The 23349-nt window shown below is 37.6% G+C and overlaps 1 protein-coding gene across 1 annotated transcript in view; it reads left to right on the forward strand.

Moving 5' to 3' along the window:
• Nucleotides 1-23349, forward strand: part of LOC114651761 (G protein-coupled receptor kinase 4-like) — a 286039-nt gene that overhangs the window by 232779 nt on the left and 29911 nt on the right. Inside the window, exons 10-12 of the mRNA XM_028801713.2 lie at nucleotides 7454-7491; nucleotides 12238-12327; nucleotides 21523-21731. Coding sequence (XP_028657546.2) covers nucleotides 7454-7491; nucleotides 12238-12327; nucleotides 21523-21731 — 337 coding nt within the window. The remainder of the gene's footprint in view (nucleotides 1-7453; nucleotides 7492-12237; nucleotides 12328-21522; nucleotides 21732-23349) is intronic.

Consider the following 23349-nt stretch of genomic DNA (forward strand, 5'->3'; position numbering starts at 1 on the left):
CATATGTTGCCATTCGACAATTTATTTCAGTAACACAATACTAACTTTTATTCAACCGCTGACGACACCCTGTTGCTTATCATTTAAACCAAATTGTAATTTTCATTTCGACATTAGTTGATTGCTATACTGAAATTATTGGTCAAATAATAATTATTTGTTGTTAAATTCAGAAGACAGCTCAGAAAATGTTTGTGGTTTATGAATCAATCATTGTAATCCAAAATCATTAAACAAATGAGATGTTGGAATACTCAGTGGCTGTAATTGCCATCCAAACAATGTGGTAGTGTTGTGCATGGCTAAAAGACAGGTAAGAACTAAAGGACTAGGTGGACAGGATTTGTCCAGCCTTTAGGGCACAGGCAAACAAGTAGTCGGGGAATGTTAGATAAAAATCTAATCCAGAAAGGCAAAGAGATATAGCAACTAAACCCAAAAAACATCCAAGAGTCAAAGTCAAGAAATCTTAACACTGACTTAGAATCCTTTCCCTAAACAATGCTATGATGTTTTAGATGTTTTGATGTCATTTTTATGCAAAAGCTTGGATAAAGAATGCAGCACACCACCAATGTAAGTAGCATCAGTCATAATTTTAGGGTTTTGGACTTTACAAAATCTGCTTCTTCTTTCTGAAATTTTTGCATGAATGTATGGTTATTTTCATTACATTACGACTGCAGCATTTTGAATGTTGTTTTGTTGTTGGTTGGTATACCCAGTTGCCGTCAAGCGGCCAGGAACATCTGGCTTGATGTCATTGTTGCATCCCTATATAAGATGCCAGTGATGCAATAGCCTCATTGTCCAAGTTTCTGGATTTTTCTATAAGGGAAATAATTTGGGGAATGGTTTTTCAGATAAACAGGACTTCTTGCTCTGATTTTCAACCACTGAGTTTTAACTGGCAAACTTTACTTTTGACAACTGATATTTTGACTTCTTGGTTCAAAAAATACAACACAATTTATTTCTCTATTGCCCAAAATCACACAAGATGTGCCGCAATGGGCTTTAACAGGCCTGGCCTCTTAACAGCCCCCCAGCCTTGACTCTCTAAGAAGACAAGGGAAAACTCCCAAAAAAATCCTTGTAGGGTAAAAATGGAAGAAACCTTGGGAAAGGCAGTTCAAAAAGAGACCCCTTTCCAGGTAGGTTGGGCATGCAGTGGGAGTCAAAAAGAAGGGGAGTCAATACAATATAATACAGTACACAGAACAAAACAAATCCTCAATACACTATAAAAATAAAAAATGTACAAGTACGGAACTGAATTTAACAGTAGATGATATCACATAATATGATTTGGAGTCCTGGAGACCTCAGCCATCACCCCCATTTGGCCATTCCACAGCTGAAACAATGCTGGGCCATGCCAATCCGATGAAAGCACCCCTCTACCCCATGATTCCTGCGATCCTCCATCAGGGATGACTTTACCTTAGGCAGGCAAAACAACTTGGCAGGTTGGCCGGGGCACCAAGTGCCACATTTGAGTACCGAGAAATGAAACAGAATAGGTGAGGGTTAGTAACAAATTATAACTATCATGTTACTTATGTTTTAATGCTAATGCCTAACAACAGAGATGCAGTCTGTACAGTTAATTAGCAGCTCTAATCAGGATATGCTAAACTGAAGTAGTGAGTCTTCAGCCGGGATTTAAAAGCTGAGACCGAAAGGGCATCTCTTATAGTAGCAGGCAGACCATTCCACAGCTTAGGGACCCTGTAACTAAAAGCTCGACCTCCCACTGTTTTTTTATTAATCCTTGGAATCATAAGCAGACCAGCATCTTGAGATCTTAATGTGCACTCAGGTTTGTAAGTCATGATAAGTTCAGACAAGTAAGCTGGACCTCGGCCATTTAATGCTTTATATGTAAAAAGGAGGATTTTGAAATCTGCCCTAAACTTAAACGGGAGCCAGTGTAAGGATTTAAGTAATGGAGTTATGTGTTCGTATTTTCTTGTTCTTGTAATAATTCTTGCAGCAGCATTTTGGATTAACTGGACCCTTGCCTATGTACACAACCTGTCTCTCAGTCTTGTCTTACTCATTTACTGGTTTGTGCTTTGTTTTTTCAGTCCCTTGTGAAGAAGAAGTTGAAAAATAAACATTTAGTAAATCATAAACACTATAGGATGGATCTATGGACAAAAAATATGATTCACAACAGCTATACAGTTTGGAAAACATTTTCAAAGATAATGTCTATAAAATCCCATTTTGATTTCTAAAAACCATAGCAGATTTCCAATAGTGTGCACTGTCTGGTCCACCGTGCATGCATGGATATTATTCAGCCCAAGTAAAGAAAAAAGCCTTAGGCAAACGACAACCCTTAATCAGTCTTAACAAATAACATTTGCTTCAAAGTCACCTTATTTATTTAAAAAAAACATGCTTGCTTTAACACAGTTAAAAGTGTACAGTGTCAATAGAGAACTGCTAACTTTACATGAACTGTTCCAAGTGAGACACAAGAAACTATACCAGTCAAGTGTTTCATATAATTGTATGTGTTGTTATAGTTATTTACAATATAAGTCTCCATAACAGGTTTCTTGTTTTATGACACGCTTTGCTTTATATACTGTGCCAAGTACTTGCTTTCAAAGTAAAGCCTGTAACTGTGCCCTGCAGTAGGGCTTAAAAAGCAGCAAAGTCATAATTAAACCTTAACCTCCACTTCTGACTCACAAAATCCAACCCACAAGCAATTAAAACACATTTTCGAAAATAGGGATAGTAGAATATGCAAGGTTTATGCCTAGGCCTTGAAATATTAATGTACTGAAATGAAATAGTAATACAGAATATAAATCTGAGGGTGATTCAAAAAGTAAAGAGTTCTGAAAAAGCACATTTCTAAACAAAGTGAACTATAACTTAAGTTATTTACAATTAAATCTCTCCTTATTTCAGTGCACTGTTGCTGAGATTTAAAAATTTTTTAAGTTATGTCAGAAAAGAGGTTTTGGGTGTGTGTTTAACTCTGAACTGTGTCATATGCTTGTTTATTTATTTGAAACTAAACTAAGCCCACACACATTTTACTGCACTACATTTACCATCTCATTGAGCTGAAACCCTATGTATAATTTCCAAGGAATTAATATTTAGCAAGGATATGATTCACAAATGCATCCTGTAAGACAGCATAGGCGATTGGGAAGCTTGCTTATAAAAACATCTTTAGTCTACTGTGTTACGACCATTTGTTAACATTGGACTGATCTCTATTAAATAAATTGATTATAGGACACACACCTGGGGTCCTTATAGTTAGCAGGTAATCATTCATTTTTCATATTGAAGGGGAGCATCGTGATTGAAGAATCATAGTTAACTACTAAGCAAAACAAGAACCAAAGATACAATTCAAAACCAAAAGCAATCAACAGACAAATATACTGTAGATAAAAAAAAACTACTAGATAAAATGTTTGGTGTCAAAGTCAAAATCATTTCTGCATGAAGTTGTGTTATAAAGTAAAGTATTTTTATACAAACAACAGACAAATATACATTTTAAAAACTACTGGATAAACTGCATTAAAAGATAAGTTTGGTGTTTTTTAAGTGAAAGTCATTTCCGCATGAAGTTGTGTTTTAAAGTAAAGTATTTATTTTCTAAAGTTTAAAAAATGCATAGCCTACTCTTGTGTTTTATAAGGGTAGGGTTAGGGTTAGTACTGTACTTGGGACCAAATGTGAAAACAAAAGCCTTAACAACTTAGCAAGTATATCCACTTAGAAGCCGCAAAAGTTTTGATTTAAGACAACATGCCTGCCGTGTTTCTGGGGCATTCTTGTGACAACAAAAGTAAACCGAAAATAATATGTTGTCATCACACATTCTTGGTGCTACTGTTTTGAAGTAAGGATTTGTGTTCTGTTCGCTTATCTGCTGTTAGCAAACATCATGACTGGAGTCTTCTTTGTCGAGTTTGCATTATGAGTCTCTTCTCATACGCCTTTATTTTTGTTTTTCTTATGTTTTTGAATGGCATGTTCTGACTTGCTAGACCTTTCTAAATTCTACCAACATTAAAGGACTCATATTATGTTGTGGTCTATGATCATGCATCATTGCTGAGCACATACGCTTGAACATGCTGTGTGTGCTAATATGTCTCTGTGTTGATTCAAGGTGATTTTTGAACTTAATTTACAAAAGGAAGGCCTCTTGTGCATGTGTCTTATGTGTTTTAGGCGCTGGAATGCCAGTTATGTGTACCAGCCTCCTAACTTGTTTTCAAATATGTTTTTTTTATTTTGTCCATGAAATTCTCTTTATTTAAATTGTCTCTTATCACACCATTTTCCAGTTTTTTTCATGGAATTATGAGCTACAGAAGAACATTTACCTCTTTCTTCCTGTTGTGATTTGCTTTTTTTCTCAGGGTTGGCCATCATCTCATCACAGAACGTTTAAGTCAGAGAGCTTGTTATTCGTAACAATTACATTAGAACATTAGAAAAATGTAGACGAGAACAGGCCATTTGGCCCAGTAAAACTTGTACAGTGGCTGGATCTCACTGACTTGAGTATGGTATGTTACATGATTAGGAATCACAGTGCATAAGAGATTAACAACTCCCTAACGACTTCCCAACACAGTTTCAGATTTCCTATTTAACCCTGAAAGTATCACAAAGACACTTTTGTCTTCCCTACTCTGCTATGGTATTACATAGACGAGACATTGAATAGGCATTTTTGCTGGCTCTTTTTGTGACCTCCAGAACTTTCATTTTCCTTCATTTTTGAGTACCTCCTATTGCTCTTCTTTATTTATGAGTTCAGTATACATTGTATTTCCAGCTGATCACTTCTTGATTTTCAACTTTTGTACACACAGGATTCTAACCGTGCAGGTTTCTACAAAATCAAAACTGTTCAGTTTAGTTTCTGGTTTGATTATTGGACTTGGGTGATCAGTGTTCTTTTGTCCTACTGACTTTAGACACTTGCTTTGTTTTTTGACTTCATTGCCTCTCTTATATCTCCTGCTCTTTATTAAAGTGTCACCTTTTCTGTCATCTGCTTCATGGTGTTGGAACATAAACTTCGGCCTGCTAAAAGTGAAGGACCTTGATATCCTTTAGTCTGAATTAGAGACTCTGCATCAGAATCTGAATCTGGGGGATTGTGTTATTAATATATCGTGTCTGTCATTATGAATTATAGAATACTAGCCAACCCGCGGTGTAGTATACGCCGCATAATTATGTATTGATGGGTGAACACTTCCTGAAAGACACAGTTGTCCAAACGGGGTGGGTTTGAGGAGACGACTGTAAGTGAATGAAAAGATGGAACTCTGGAGAGAGCAACATACAATTGTCCGTGACTGAAAACTGGAGGATCGCCGCCGCACCCCCACCTCCCAGAGCGAGGGACGGGGCTGGACGACGGTCGGGCGCGGAGGGCGGAACGGGGGGAGAGGGGAAGGACGCCCAGGGAGGACGCCCTTTCCGCCCCTCCGCCTCTCCGGAGAGAGGGCGGGGAAGCGGGCCCAAGAGGTTTCGGGTCCTAACCGTCCAATGACGGGTCGGCACAACTGGTAATGATCCTTCCGCAGGTTCACCTATGGAATTACGACTTTTACTTCCTCTAGATAGTCAAGTTCAATCGTCTTCTCAGCACTCCGCCAGAGGACGCGACGACCGCGGCAGGGCCGATCCGAGGACCTCACTAAACCATCCAATTGGTAGTAGCAACAGGCGGTGTGTACAAAGGGCAGGGACTTAATCAGTGCGAGCTTATGACCCGCACTTACTGGGAATTCCTCGTTCGTGGGGAACAATTGCAAGCCCTGGTCCCCATCACGAATGGGGTTCAACGGCTTACCCACGCCTCTCGGCGCCAGGTAGACACACGTTGATCAATTTCAGTGTAGCACGCATGCAGCCCCAGACATCTAAGTGCATCACAGACCTGTTATTGCTCAATCTTACGTGGCTGAAAGCTTAGCAGCTGTGATAGTTTTACACTCCAGTACATTGCGGTGAATGCTGGTAACAGTCAGGCGGGCGGGTGGGTCAGCAGGCGTTCTCGTCTCATGGTCTTAGAGTTGGTGGGCGTGGCTCTGTGAGTTGTCATCGTATCCCATGGTCTTAGAGTTGGCGGGCGGGGCTCTGTGAGTTGCGGGCGTGGCTATGTCGTGCGTATCCTGTCGGCTGCTTAGTGAATTATATATATAGATGGTTTTAGCTAGACTGGTGTGTGAGTGTAGGACTGGCATTCTGATTACTGTTATTGTAGAAGGATCTACCAAGTTCCCATTATTCCCATTATTGGTATGAAATAACTACTTTAAGATACTCCAGTTCAGCATAAAATTTAATTAGGTCAGGCTTACTGGAAGTCAAAAAATTCCCATAAGAGAAATGTTAAGGCTGACTACTTTTGCTGATGGACCAATTGCGAGGGGTTTCATTAAGTTTATCACTCCATTCACTGACTTGGAATGAGAAAATTGATCATTTTACTGAAGAGGATCAGAAGAAAAAAGTAGTTTAAAAATCAAAAGTCCGATCTGTCATGAAGAAATGACATGTAGCCAAAAATCAAAGACCTAAATACCATGAGCAAATTGGTTAACCAGGAAAAAGTTCTATCACAAAAATCACACACCGACACCATTTTTATCTTGGATTGCTTGTACTGTATTTTATTCACATCTTTTTAACTGTTATGTTATTTGAGTGTTTTAGGCCTGTTTCACTAATAGGCTGTTAATAGGAAAACTGAATTGAGCTGAACTGAAACTATTGTATTTCGAGGTATGGAGCTGGGTATAAATGTACAATGTTGTGTATACAGTAGTCTTACGATTAGATGCCCAGAGCTGCAAGAAGAAAAAATGGCAAAATATTAAAACATAATTGACACTTTTGTTCTTGCCAAATAAATACAGACAATGATTCAGTTCTAGAAAGACCCTAATCCACGTGTCAGATATATAAAGGAAATGTTAACTGGGGCTGGCAGAACTTTATTTTTAATCTGGCTTTTAGGGTATTTCCTAATATATAATGTAATCAGATGTAAACTTCTACCCTTGCATTGCTCTGTGTTGTATTCCTCGATGTTTTATACAGTGTTCACTTTTAAAGGCTTTATGTCAAATATAGTCAGATGTATTCCTATTAGTCTCTTGATCCTTGTAGCTTACAAATAGGACAAGAACTCAACAAATATAATTTATGTAAAGATGCAGAGAGTCATCATGCTTGTTTGATTTTTAATTTACATACTTACTATAAATAATCAGGTTTTTGTCATTCATTTTTTATTATTTTGGAAAATTTTGTTAGATTTTTTTAATTGTCTTTATTTAATTTAGCTAGCACAACTTGAAAAATAAGTTGTAAGCTTATTTTTAAGAAAGTGCAAATTCTAATCACCTTAACTTTTTTGTGTTTTTTGTTGTTCCAGGGACCTGAAGCCAGAAAACATTCTTTTAGATGACCGTGGTAAGTAAAGAAAAGAATATACACATCTCTCCTTGTCTTTGTGTATTTGAAAGTAAATGAAGATGTGAGTTCCAAAATCTGCTAATTACACCTTTTGGTAAAATTTTGTGAACACGTGATTGTGACTTTTCAAGCAGTTGGTCATGCGCCGAAAATATGTTTGAGCTTCAAAACCTGCTAATTGCAACAGTGTAGCGCTATAGTTTTAGGGATTTAGTTTCAAAATCTGCTAAGTACGGACCCAGGTTAATTCTAAAATCTGTTAAGTAGGGCAGCCACTCAGCACCTTGCATTTTGTCATGTGATCGAGTTTAATGGCGGACATTAGCATGGAGCAAGGAGAGTATGAAGAGTTAGTTTCTAAAGCTAAATATCCACGAAAGTAAATTAGAAATGTTGACAATTGGAGAAAAGTTGTGGAAAAAAGAGACGACATAGCGGCAGTGGAAAAACGCCACAAGTGTCCTGCAAGCATGCAGATGTTAGTCGACATCGTGGAACACGATGTGAATTTGGGCTACTGACTACTACAGACACTCTGAAGTTTTATAGCGATTTCTACTGCAACCAAGACAAATGCAGCCAAGATACATTCATTTTGACACATCTTTCCATATCGAAACCAAAGCTTCCAAGACAAAAAAAGTCACCGAAGAGAGCAAACACAGTGCAGTATTATATTCGAACAGGAGAAGAAATAAGAGTTTGTCGAGCAACATTTTGCTCGGTTCTTGTTGTTGGACGATCTCAAGTAAATGGTTTGACAAGTCATTGGATAAAGACGGGTCAGCAAAAACTAGATCATCGTGGTGGGGCATGAGTGAAATCTTCAATGACAGTTGCAAAGGATGAAATCAGGAAACACATTGAGAGTTTTCGGTGGCGCAGCAGCCACTATAGTCGGCAGAAACAAACATACCGAAAATACTTGGCTCCTGGACTTTCTGTTAGACGAATGTGGAGGATGTTTCTGAAGGCAAATCCTGGAATGAAAGTCAAGTATAATCTGTACCTCAAAATTTTCAACGCTGAATATAACCTTTCCTTTGGAAGCCCAAGGAGCGACACGTGTTCTTTTTGCGAATCAAAGAAGGCAGAGATAATTCAGACGACAGATTCGACCAGAAAAGCTGAACTTATCACACTTCATCGTTTCCACGAGATGCAGGCGAAGCATTTTTACACTTTATTAAATCATAATGACAGTAAGGGCCTCAAAACAATGACTACAGTAATCCCTCCTCCATCGCGGGGGTTGCGTTCCAGAGCCACCCGCGAAATAAGAAAATCCGCGAAGTAGAAACCATATGTTTATATGGTTATTTTTATATTGTCATGCTTGGGTCACAGATTTGCGCAGAAACACAGGAGGTTGTAGAGAGACAGGAACGTTATTCAAACACTGCAAACAAACATTTGTCTCTTTTTCAAAAGGTTAAACTGTGCTCCATGACAAGACAGAGATGACAGTTCTGTCTCACAATTAAAAGAATGCAAACATATCTTCCTCTTCAAAGGAGTCAGGAGCAGAGACTGTCATAAAGGCAGAGGAAAATCAATAGGGCTGTTTGGCTTTTAAGTATGCGAAGCACCGCGGCACAAAGCTGTTGAAGGCGGCAGCTCACACCCCCTCCATCAAGAGCACAGAAAGAGAGAGAGAGACAGAGAAAAACAAGCAAGCAAAAATCAATACGTGCCCTTCGAGCTTTTAAGTATGCGAAGCACCGTGCATCATGTCGTTTCAGGAAGCAGCTGCACAAAAGATAGCAACGTGAAGATAATCTTTCAGCATTTTTAGATTAGCGTCCGTATCGTCTAGGTGTGCGAACGGCCCCCCTGCTCAATCCCCCTACGTCAGGATCAGAGAAAGTCAGCGCAAGAGAAAGAGAAATGTAAGCTGGGTAGCTTCTCAGCCATCTGCCAATAGCGTTTTGTTGCAGTAAATCTGCCAAATACCATCATTCAACAGTTTTATCCGTACGAGGTCATTCGTACATGCCTCCAGACAGAGTGTTTGGACGTATTGAACGAAGGCTTCGGCAATTTGAAACTGTTCTGCTGCCTGAAGAATATCACAGTGTGGTATCCAAATTTGCAACTCTCCGAGTTTTAGGATCAGACTGGCAGGTGTACGACTACAAGTCAGTAGCTGCAAAAGTCTGCACGAAGAAACTGCTGTTTCAGCTCACAAAGGTTCGAGTAATACAAGTTACCAGCACTAATGTCGAGATCAAGATGACGTACTTGGGGGAATTTTGCAGCCACTCTATTGTGAAACGTGGCAGCAAAATAAAGAACATTTCACCAACTGTACTGCCACTTCACTGCTGTGTCAATTCTGCAAAGGCTAAGGATGTGAAAATGCTCTTAAGCAAAATGGGAGTCAACATTTATGATTCTGAGACACTCAAACAGTTTTACAGCCCCATCCTAGTAAAGGCCAGCCAAAACAGTAAAACAGTTGCTGAGAGTGATATGGAAATGGATGACGATGAAGATATAGACTATTAACGTCTTGAGATTTGACATCCGTTCTGTAAACAAACATTTTGGATTTTAGGTTTCTCAAACTTGCCACGTACTATTCAGTAATTGAATACTTTTGAAGAGTTTTTCAAATATTTTTGTTAGGACACTAGTTAGACTTATTTTTGTGAAGTTCTTTGTTTTCTATTAAATATTTCTTGATCAGCTTGAGTAAAGATGAAACTTTCTTACAGTAAATCTAAAACATAGCCTTTGGTTAGTGCCAAAACCTGCTAAATATACATTTTTCATTTATTTGCTAAAAATAAAAAAATCAGATTTCTCATCTATACTGAAAATGACATTCACATATGAGGCAAATAACATTCAGCAAATAGAAGTTTCAAAATTTGATTGTAATTTCTTGAAATTTATTTTCCTATTTATCTCCAAAATTTATCTTTTGTACTTAGCTGATTTTGGAACTGAGCTCTTCAAATACAGAAGCAAGAAAGTCCAATAAAGTTGTACAACTATAGGCTAATTCTCCATTTCAATTCTCCTTTTGATTTTTCACCCATTACAGTGTGAAATGTTGCAGAACAGATGCATTTAAGGCAACCCTGAGTGTGTAAATTTGCATTATTATTTTATTCAATGCACAACATTTAAACTTCTGGAAATGAAACGTGCTAATACTCAAAATTTAAGTTAAAGTGATGATACAGAGTAAGAATAAAAGTTGGGTTTGCATTTATGCTGTAAACAAGCTCATTCAGTGAAGGGCTGCTAGGTGTGGTTGCTCTTGTTCTTAGTAAGCTTTGCTGTCAAAGTAAGACAATCAAGGTTATAAAGAAGCATTTTCAAAGCATTGGTCAGTTAGCTATTCCTGAAATAAACTTAAAGGACAGGTTATACTAACAAAAAACGTACATGTTAATGGAGGAGAAAAAAATAACTTGGAGCCAAGACCAGAATATCTGAATGGTGTGTGATGGGCCAGTTACCAGCTGTATGATGATTTAATGCGTGACTGTGTTAAGAATCATTCTGTCCACCCCTCAAGAAGACGAACCAAAAGTGAAGTATTTCGTGCCTTTGTTGCCATCTGTTGGATTTATAGTGCATTGCATATTCTTTGAGTCCACTGTTCAAAAGTCAGTTATTATTTAAATTATTTATTAATTTTAAAATACTTTCAACTAATGTATACTGCATGCATACCAGATATGTATGTATAATCATAGTTTTTATATGAAAACCTAGGAGGAAAATCATGTATCACTCCTTTAAACATAATTCATGTGATGGGTATGTCTGAAAGAAACAGCACAGAATGAAAATTACTTGATGTTCAAATTTCATGTATACAGTAGCAGTGCAGCATAGGTAATGCTATGTGAAATCCAAATATACATGAAGTAAAATGAATTAATTTTACTTTGAAACCGAAATCATTAATATATTGTTACATATCAAAAATATTGATGAATAATTTTATTTGATATTCTGCTTCATGCCTTTTTGAGTAGCATGGTGGAGCAGAGGTAAGCAATGCCTCCTCACAGCTTCAGGAACAGACATTTCAATGTACAGCCTGGTCACAGGTGCTTACACTGTGTCTCCATAGTCAGCTCCTGGGTACCAAAGATGTGCAGGTTAAATTGTTTGGCAACTTTAACTTGGTTCTGTATGTGAGAGTGTACGAGTGTGCGCTCCAGTAGACTTGGTGGGCTGCCGCCTTGCACCTAATGCTGCCAGAACTGATTCCCCAATGATACGGAAGTGGAAAAAGTAGGTATAGAAAATGGGGGGATACCTCTGTAAATGTCCATTAATCAATCAAAGTTAATGACACATTTACTAAAATGAACAGGACATATCTGTATGCTTTTATTTAAAGACCAATCACTTTCTTTATAGTTATATATATTTATATGATGCATAAAAGCCCTTTTCTATCATACTCTATGCATATCTATGGTCATATTCAGTATATGGTTTGCCAGTCATTGTATGTAATCATAAATAGTACATACAGTATAAATAATTGAATACTGTTATTTCTCATTTTATTTTCTACTTCTTATGTCTATTAAACCTGAGTATGTTTGCACAGATCATGTCATTACATTCAATGCCACCAAATTTTAGATCCCTTGCCTAGCATTATTATATACCCAGTGTGGTGTGGCAGGAACACCACACAATTACTCTGTCTTTTATTTTTTGTTAAAAAGAAGAATAAAAGTATTTGTTTTATTATTTTTCTACAAACAGGTCATATTCGCATCTCAGACCTTGGTCTTGCAGTTCAGATCCCAGAAGGAGAAAGCATTAGAGGAAGAGTTGGCACAGTTGGTTATATGGGTGTGTACTCATTTAATATTTATACTGTAAACTGTAACCTGTGGATGTTGATTTGTTTTCTATCTTGCTCTCAAAAATTATCTGAATTTTTCAAAAATCAAACCTATTTTACATATTCATGTTTGCTTTGCTGGTACTTCTGTCAGATGTCCTATGAAAGCTCAGGTTTGAATTCAGTATATCTGCATGGACTAAAGTATTACACTCAAGTTTTAATATACAAATTCTGATTTCTTTCTTCTGGAATGTGTCACTTGACAAGGAAGTCCTTGTACTGCATATTGCTTTTTATATTGTCATTTACTTGTGAAATTCATTTGATACTTGGGGAACTATGAAGAACAGTCTTGAGTTGAAAGTATGCCTTTATACTGACAGTGTGGCGCTTTGTATAACTGACCCAGACTCATTTCTTCAACTGGTTTTAATGGATGAGTTCCTTGAGATCTCATGTGTTACAAGTAACTACATCAAGAATATGTTATTTGTAATTAATGCCTCCCTATTTTGTTAGTCCAATTTTGAGCATTTCACTTTAAGTATCTGGCATCATTTTACATATCTAGAAGTTGACTTTATATAGTGGCTTGAAGATTTATTTCAAATCCTTCTCAAGCTTATGAAACAACACTAGCTGGTCTCATTCCCATCTGACATTAAACGGAAAAATTACTATTATTAAACTTAGTATTTTTAGATTCTAATATCTTTTCCAGTGCTTTCCAGTTTGTATAAATAAGTCATTTTTTTAAAAAAGGACACACATGAAGAAACAGAAAAAGGCCTTTGCTGAAAATATTACTTTAAAGGGATGCATGGCTTGAACTAATTATCAGTTTTATTACTAGGTATTAAAAATTTTTGCATTGAGACATTGGAAAGAATCAGTTAATACTCAGCTCTTGCCTGCTTGGTTAGCTATAATTATGAACTTCTCCTTTCTTATATGCATATATACTTTAGAAACTGGTATAAACATAACAAAAATCCAGTGGTTTGGAACTCACTGAGAACCTGGCATTAGTTGAAGGTGCTAAATGAAGTTGGAAAATAACACCTACAGAAGCAAACCAAGGGTATACTCCCAGAATAAAAAAACGTGTTTCACATATGAAATAGTTATGACATTGAAACCGTTTGATACATGATAATATGTTTGCACTGTTTAAAAATATTGCCTGAAATATTAAAAAAAAAATGAAAACATTTCTTCTATATGCAAATCTGAGATTTCATTAAAAAACCACTTAGCTCATTTTCCAAATTTGCCTCCAGTATCTTGTACAGTTTTTACCATGAAGCACTATTAACGATAAAGAATTTATTCCAAGACTATACCAATGTTTTCATAATCCCACACCTCTGAATAATCTGAAACAGTGCTGAAAAGATTCAGACAATGAATGGGATACAAACAGACTACATACCTTTTAAATAGGAGAAAAGCTCAGTCTAATTCATCTTGAAATTGTACATCATATTGGCCTTCCTTGACTCCGACTGTCAAAAATAGGCCTTCAGTTGGATGCAACATGTGAGAGATGCTTTAAAGAATCCATCTCCCTCTGACATATATGTTGGCTTTGTCCTTTACTTAAATTTTGCTGAATTAAAGTTTTCACATGATTATCAGAGGCATCTATTACCACAAATCTTAAATTGTTTAATGCTCTGCTTTCAGCAAATACTGCATGGAAAACCACTGCTTAATGAACACAGAGAAATGCTGTGCACTCCTCACTTTTCACGTTAATATATCATTGTAACACATAGGCTACTGGCACTTAGGTATGTCCACTTAAAGCGCTGCTTTGAATATACAGTACTGTACATTCACATCTGGTGACTTTAAAAGAGGAGTACAAAAAACTGATGAAAAATAAGAGAAGACATACTGTACGTCTGATACACCCGAATAACCTACAGCACTATAAATGACACTCATCGCTTCCTGGGTCCTCCCTGCGTGGAGTTTGCATGTTCTCCCCATGTCCGTGTGGGTTTCCTCCAGGTGCTCCAGTTTCCTCCCAAAGTCCAAAGACATGCAGGTTAGGTGCATTGGTGATCCTAAATTGTCCCTAGTGTATGCTTGGTGTGTGTCTGTGTGTGGCTGGCATCCTGCCCGGGATTTGTTCCTGCCTTGCCCCCTGTGTTGGCTGGGATTAGCTCCAGCAGACCCCCATGACCCTGTGTTAGGATATAGCGGGTTGGAAAATGACTGACTGACATTTTGCAAGTGTAATAGTATCAAGTACCAACTATTTCATTAATGAAATGCCTGGGCATTGACTTTTCAAGATGGATTAGTTGTGGGCTTGACTGCTACTGAATGTGACTGTTAAGCCATCAGCGTGAGAGTGAGAATGAGACAGAGAGCTCCAGCTTGGACTGGCCAATACCAAACTTGCATGCCTTTGAGTTTAAGACAATGTTTGTAGGACCAACCATAGAGAGAGTGAGGCCAGTGCTGGATACTGTGTGGCATGACTTTGGAAGTGTAGTCCATTTCTATGACTTTTTTGGTCTTTATTGGTAAAATACATTTCAAATGAATTTTATAAGGGCCCAACTTATTAGACAGGCTCAGAACTCTGTGCATGTTTACAGCTATATACAGTGCATCTGGATTCACAGCGCATCACTTTTTCCACATTTTGTTATGTTACATCCTTATTCCAAAATGGATTAAATTCATTTTTTTCCACAGAATTTTACACACAACACCCCATAATGACAAAGTGAAAAAAGTTTACTTGAGATTTTTGCAAATTTATTAAAAATAAAAAAATTGAGAAAGCACATGTACATAAGTATTCACAGCCTTTGTCGTGAAGCTCAAAATTGAGCTCAGGTGCATCCCGTTTCCCCTGATCATCCTTGAGATGTTTCTGCAGCTTAATTGGAGTCCACCTGTGGTAAATTCAGTTGATTGGACATGATTTGGAAAGGCACACACCTGTCTATATAAGGTCCCACAGTTGACAGTTCATGTCAGAGCACAAACCAAGCATAAAGTCAAAGGAATTGTCTGTAGACCTCCGAGACAGGGTTGTCTCAAGGCACAAATCTGGGGAAGGTTACAGAAAAATTTCTGCTGCTTTGAAGGTCCCAATGAGCACAGTGGCCTCCATCATCTGTAAGTGGAAGAAGTTCGAAACCACCAGGACTCTTCCTAGAGCTGGCCGGCCATATAAACTGAGCGATCGGGGGAGAAGTGCCTTAGTCAGGGAGGTGACCAAGAACCCGATGATCACTTTGTCAGAGCTCCAGAGGTCCTCTGTGGAGAGAGGAGAACCTTCCAGAAGGGCAACCATCTTGGCAGCAATCCACCAATCAGGCCTGTATGGTAGAGTGTCCAGACGGATGCCACTCCTTAGTAAAAGGCACATGGCAGCCCGCCTGGAGTTTGCCAAAAGGCACCTGAAGGACTCTCAGACCATGAGAAAGAAAATTCTCTGGTCTGATGAGACAAAGATTGAACTCTTTGGTGTGAATGCCAGGCGTCACGTTTGGAGGAAACCAGGCACCGCTCATCACCAGGCCAATACTGTCCCCACAGTGAAGCATGGTGGTGGCAGCATCATGCTGTGGGGATGTTTTTCAGCGGTAGGGACTGGGAGACTAGTCAGGATAAATGGAAAGATGACTGAAGCAATGTACAGAGACATCCTGGATGAAAACCTGCTCCAGAGTGCTCTTGACCTCAGACTGGGGCGACGGTTCATCTTTCAGCAGGACAACGACCCTAAGCACACAGCCAAGTTATCAAAGGAGTGGCTTCAGGACAACTCTGTGAATGTCCTTGAATGGCCCAGCCAGAGCCCAGACTTGAATCCGATTGAACATCTCTGGAGAGATCTTAAAATGGCTGTGCACCGACGCTTCCCATCCAACCTGACGGAGCTTGAGAGGTGCTGCAAAGAGGAATGGGCGAAACTGGCCAAGGATAGGTGTGCCAAGCTTGTGGCATCATATTCAAAAAGACTTGAGGCTGTAATTGCTGCCAAAGGTGCATCGACAAAGTATTGAGCAAAGGCTGTGAATACTTATGTACATGTGATTTCTCAGTTTTTTATTTTTAATAAATTTGCAAAAACCTCAAGTAAACTTTTTTCACGTTGTCATTATGGGGTGTTGTGTGTAGAATTCTGAGGAAAAAAATGAATTTAATCCATTTTGGAATATGGCTGTAACATAACAAAATGTGCAAAAAGTGATGCGATGTGAATACTTTCCAGATGCACTGTACATCCATGCATTACCTGTACTTGCTTTGTCCAATATTACATTTAAAATAAAACCACAAAGCACCATACAGCCATTCAGCTTCTCAAGGCTTGTAATGATGCTACTGTAAGAAAATAGAAATGAGCTAGAGTAATTCTAAGACTATGAGGCAAGAACTGTGCGGAAAGGGTGTAGGAGATGAACCTTTTTAGTTTAATAAAACAGAGGTTATGAAAGAGACATAAGGTTATAAAATTATAATCAGAGTTATTTTCAAATGACTTCTTCAAAAACAACAGCACCTCAACATAGATGTATCCTTATTAAAGGTACATTTTACATAAGCATTGGAAATGATTTTCTTTTCAGAGAACCATAGACACATGGTGTAGGACTTTGAAAACACATCTTAATGTTATTTAAGAGAAACTGGGTGAAAGGGATTGACTGACTTGTTAAGCTGAATGTGCTGTTCACATTCTAATGTAGTGTAAGATAAATGTACAGAAGCTAAGCTAACACAAAATGATAATTCCAAATGTTTGTGAGCCATCAAGTATGAATATAACAGAGTTTGAAATAAAGTTGTCCCTGTAAATGCCCTTTGATTGAATGAAAAAAAACAATCAATCTTGATTTAATATTTGACAAAATGCCCTACCTGTTATTATTTATAACCATGATTTGTCTGCACTGGATGATGCATGGATTGTATTAGGAATTTCTTACAAACATACAAATCATTAATTTAACATTTGTACAAATAGTATACATATTTGTTACTTACTTCAGCAGCAAAAAGTTGCTTCCAGACTTGTCGGGTTTGTTTGACTTTGACTGGATGAAAGGGCATCAGCATATACAAATAACTTTTTTATCCTTTAATTTTATTAAAAATTCATTTTAATGCAATATGCAGTCAGACAATGGAAAAGATTTCAGTGGCAACACAGACAAAAAACAATGTAATCCAGAAAACAGTCAACACTAAAATTTGAGTAAAAACATGACCTAAGGGGAAATTACATGTCTAGCCTTATCTTCTCCATATTGAACATTTGTTTTACACTCTACCCAGATAAAATTTACAGTCGCATTTCCGAGGTAATGTCATACTTGAATAGTTTTTTTTATAGCACATAATTTCTCACTGTTTTTTGTCAAAGACATAATCTGTCACAAATGGTTGAAGTGGTTTTCTTCCTCCAGTGCTTTCTTACCTTCTGTTTTTTCAGCAGAGTGGCAGGTTATTTCCATGTGTGAAAGCAGCCAAATGCTTCAACATTTCTTTCTCAGACTATACAGTTGTTATTGTACTACTTACTGGAGCTGTGAACAACAAACTGACGTACAAAATATGGGATAGTTAAATGTTCTGTATAATTATACACTTTAATGCTAACATAACATAACATTCCCATAACATAAGGCAGAAAAGAGCCCTGAAAAGGGTGCCAGTCATGCACATACCCATTTTTTCACAGGGTCACTTTGGAATCACCACTCCACCTAACATGAAAACCAGAGGTCCCAGTGAAAACCCACACAGAGACAGGGAGAATGTGCAAACTCCACATGCATGTTTTGAACCCAGGATACTAGATTTGTTAGGTGGCAGCACTAACTATCATCCCTGTGCCACCCATAATATAATTAAATTCTATATTATTGTGCCAGCTGAATTCAACGTAAAAGCATAACCAGTCACTTACTACTAGAACCACCACACATTTCGTCATTACTAAACTGCCGAGGCTCGCCAAGTGGCATCAGGAGCTCTTTTGTTCCAACTAATGGCCTGTCAGCTCTGCATCCTGATAACACACCTCTGTTGCGCCTCCCCAAAAGCCATAGATAGCCTAATACAGTTTGAGTGAACGTAAAAATAAATAATTTCTTGGCATACAGTATATATTGTTTATATATATTTTTTATTTGAAATGTTAGCCTATGTTTAAAAAAAAAAAATTCTTAGGGATGTGCAGGCAGAAAACGGCTTCAGTATTTGTCAGTGAAATGAAACCAAAACAGATTTCAATAAGCTGAGCACATAAAATAATAGAAAATTTTCATGATGACACTCTAAAAATTCGCTTTGTGCATTCTTCAATTTTTCACTCCTTCTGGAAGTACAACCTGAGGGATGCTGTGAAAACATTGTTTTTATATATATAGTAAATATAAAATTACAGCATTACTTACATATTTCATGGATTATGTTGGTAAGTGGCAGGCAGCCTGATGGGTCGAGTATAACGCTGTGCACATCACCACTCTGCTATCATTTTTGCATTCTGTGCGGCTGGCGTACCAAAAATGGGTGTAATGAATTTATTTTTGTTTTGGTGCTTGTGTGCTCTGTGTGTATTGTTTTTTTTTTCCTGTCTCCTTGAACTTGTGTGTCCATTCACAATGTCCTTGCAGCTCCTGTCTCATTGTGTTTACAGTTGGTACAAAGCAAATGGTGTCTTTTGGGCAAGTTGCTTATTTGCCATGCTATGTCTGAGATTGAAGTTAGTTGGTACTCCCTATTGTGTCAACTTCCTCATCCTCCCCCTTCATATGTAACGGGGTAAGATCCGAGCATTTGCTAATACAGACATACATAAACCATTTTGGAGAGGGACAGGGTTGCCCTTAGAAGTGCAAAAGATTGTCGAAAGTGAAACGTCCTTCTGACAAGTGCCAGTGAGCACACATGCATTGTTTCTCTTCCTAAGCACAGAAATGGAAATGCTCACTTGCAGCACTGTGGAAGGTGGTGTGAACATATTGTCAGCAGCGTTGACTTTTCTCACGTTTTTAATGAAGGCTCACAGATCACATCAGCAGTCACTCTGTCTTTCCATGGCAGTTGAGTGTGGTCTTTCTCCAAATAAGCATCAGTATCTAGTATGCATATCTGTTACTTACTTCAGCAGCAAAAAGTTGCTTCTAGACTTGTCAGGTTTGTTTGACTTTGACAGCATGAAAGGGCGTCAACATATCAACAACTGCTCATCAACTCTTATGTCTGCCTTTACTTATAACGTATGATGCAGTTCTGCACGAAGCGTGCCAAGTGTCTCATATGACAGCAATGAAACAATGTGAGTAATTAGAATTGTGACATTTTCTCATTGATTATTTTAAGACAGCAATTCACATCTAGGAAACAGCGTTCAGTAAAGTTGATTACAGCAACAGAAGGTGGTTTGTTGGGTTAAAGAGGATATGCATATACAGTCAAGTGCGAGCCGGAGGAGAGAGGCAGCAATTTACACCTGGGTACCAAAGTTCAATGCGTGTGGCTTGTGGCGGAGTAGGATGTCTTTCACGTAAAAAAACAAAGAAAAATATCATCAATCATGTTCCCAAATAGAATTTTAGAGTTGCAACAACATAGGCATTTGAAGTGCAGCTAATTAGGAAAAGTCAAAGAAGGACAGGAGTATGACATGCACACTGACAAAATATTTAAAGATTTAAAAACGCAACACCAGTTGGACTGTGGCATTTTCAACGTTAAAGCTGTACAGCTCTTGTTTAAAGTGTTATAAATATTTTTTTTCCATCTGCATGTTCTTGTTTGGGTGTGCGGTGAGCTGCAAAGGCTGAAAAACCAACAACCAGTCAAACAAAGGGTGCTAAACTTGGGTCTCAAATTCAACCAACATGAAAATGTTGTAGCATTGCCAACTTATTAATTCAGTCTTAGAGCTGCTGCTTGAAGCCTTTTTCCATTTAGACAAAGGTAGAAATAACAAAAGTCTATTTTTATATAGCACTCCTCATATTATTGCATAGCTCCAAGCACCAGACAGGTCACCAAAAACAAAAACATGATGAGTCACAGACTAAAGTACAGATATATACAACAGACATACAAAGGATCAAAGTGATAGCACATGCCAAGTATTTATTGGCCACAGACAATAGAAAAACAAAAACAGTCTGGCATGATACAAATTCTGGAGGAAAACAGACCCCTAATGGACCCACAGATCTTTTCAATAAACGCTTCCTACTCACATTTTAGATAGGAGATTAAAAGTAGGCGTCCATTAATATTATAATCATGTGTAGAAAGGCAAGCAGGGTGACAAGACAGGAAAGAACGGTCTTTTGGCTTCAGAACCTCTAGAAGTTTAAATTTTCTGCAGCACCAATGGAATTTTTGTTTTCCTCTCTTCCTTGGCCATTTGACCATAATAGATATTGTAAGAGCGATTTGTCAGTTATTTGGGTCATATAAAATTGATGGAAGTATTTTCTTAGTTATGGTAAATGTTTGCTTATAAATAAGTGCATAGTATATGGGAAGTCCTTATAACCCCTACAAGTGAATTGATATGGAATATTCTAACTATTTCTTGTCTCTCTGATTGCAGATTAGTCTTAGTTAGTGACCTGCTTTGCTGTGTGTAAGGCATGAAGGGCCCACGGTTTCAAACCGTACCTCAGTTGTATGTGCAGAGCCGTATGTTTAGAACATACTGAATGTGAAGTAAAGCGCAGAGAAATAACTCTTTAACCTTTAACAAAAAGAAACATTTTTCTTTTTTTTGCCTTTTATTCTACATGTGTAACAACCTTTCTCTATTCTTCTAAACCTTTTTAAAATGAACTTTTTTGGACTGAGAGATTTTTTTTGGTACACATTTGGCTCTTGCTTGATTCTGTCTTACTCACCAACAGCAACAGATATTTTCAAATAAGACTCTGGAATTGCCACTACAGACATTAGAGATGTTTTCTGTCTCTTGTAATTTGTCTGGATTTGTATGTGAATATTGTTGTTTTCAGTCCTTTGCAAATAATAGCCATAACTACAAAAACCATAAAGGTAAGTTAAAGAAAAATAAAATATCTCCAGGACAGCTGCTCCTTCATGTATTTATGAAAGCAGGGCAAATAAAAAGCGCTCTACCAAAGGACAATCTCATTCTTGATAAGCTCATATCTTTTATTAATCTGTAAACCTTGCAGCTCCCGAGGTGATAAAGAATGAAAGCTATACCTTTAGCCCTGACTGGTGGGGACTTGGCTGTATTCTGTTTGAGATGATCCAAGGACAGTCTCCTTTCCGGCGGCGCAAGGAACGAGTGAAACGGGAAGAGGTTGACAGGAGAGTACGTGAGGACCAGGAAGACTACTCTGACAAATTCTCTGAAGAGGCTAAGTCTATCTGTAAGATGGTGAGTACCCTGAGTTTGCTGAACTAATATTGTACAAAAATACTGCCCTAGTGATACAGTTATTGACCTAACTTTTTGCCAGTCATTTGGAAATTAGGAGGTTTTGTTAGACTATTGTATTTCGTTACACAGTTACATGAATGATAAAGAATCTTTGTTTACAAATTGCTGAAAAAGTTGACATCAGCCTCTGACCCTGGACTGGATTAGTCCAGTTTTGATGTGCCATATTGATATTTTTTCAGAAGAAAACATTGCTATTTTGTTCATTATACATTGTTTACAATTTGAAATGCAAACATAGGATTAAAACAACAAGACTGATAAAATTGTAAAGTACTGGAACGGGAATTCATTTTTGACTGAGCAGTTACTACAAAGCAAGAAATCTAACTAGACACTTAAAAGAAAGCATGACGTGAGTATGTGCAGTATAAAATGAAGTAAATCATTCAGATATCAAATAAATATAATGTGTAACATTTTTATTGATATTGTATTTTGTCTACATTTCAAACATCTTTAAGCCGTTGAGGAACTTGATATTTTACACCTTAACAAAATGTTAAACACAAAGATGTTATGACATAGTAGATTTTGAAGATTTTTTTTTTGTGTGCTTTAAGTACATTTTTTCATACTCTGAGATACTTTTTCTGAGTTAGGAATAATGTAAATTCTGAATTTATTTTTATTTTGTGCTAGTTAGTGTTATGTTATGATTATTATTTTCAAAGTTCACCACCACTATTGTGGTTCTGTCATCAGGGAGGCATTATACGGTTGCTAGGGGTGTCCCCCCGGAGGTAATGACCTGTGGCACTTTATATGGCAGAATCTCAGTAGCACTTCACCTGAGTTTGTGGATAAAAGTTCAATAAGTCTTTCACGCTGTTCTTCATGCTTTCACTGCTTCCTGAGGACACTGCTTGTCACATCTTGACTATGATTGCAGTTTAGCGATTTAGATTGACAGCTGAATTCCTTAATCTCCCAGATTTAACTGGGATGGAAAGAGCACTAAAATTTGATTGATGTAGAAGCATTATTACTTAAAGAAAAATTTACTTAAGTAAAGATTGAAGTATCTGACATAAACTACTGAAGTGAAAAGTAAAAAAGCATCCTACAAAAAAATAACTCAAGTAAAAGTACATTTTACTTTTTTAGGAAAAAATTGACCTAAATGTGTAAACATCCTTAGCCGTATACAGTATACTGTGCTTTGGAAAGCATAAGCAGCATATATATAGTAATTCAATAGATTTTATTTTTCAGAAGAAATATTAATGACATACACATACAATGAGAAACAGTGTCATGTACACTCATTGGCCACTTTATTAGATACACTTTGGTAGTACAGGGTTGAACCCCCCCCCTTTTGCCCTCACAACCACGATAATTCTTCATAGCATAGATTCAACAAGGTCCTGGAAACATTCCTCAAGGATTTTGGTCCATATTGACACAATAGCATCACTTGGTTGCTGCGGATTTGTTAGCTGCACATCCATGATGCAAATCTCCCGTTCTACCAAATGCAAAGGGTACTCTTATTAGATTGAGATCTGTTGAATTTGGAGGCCATTTGAGTACAGTGCACGCATTGTCATGT

The sequence above is a fragment of the Erpetoichthys calabaricus genome, chromosome 5 (assembly GCF_900747795.2).
Source record: "Erpetoichthys calabaricus chromosome 5, fErpCal1.3, whole genome shotgun sequence".
Taxonomy (NCBI): Eukaryota; Metazoa; Chordata; class Cladistia; order Polypteriformes; family Polypteridae; genus Erpetoichthys; species Erpetoichthys calabaricus.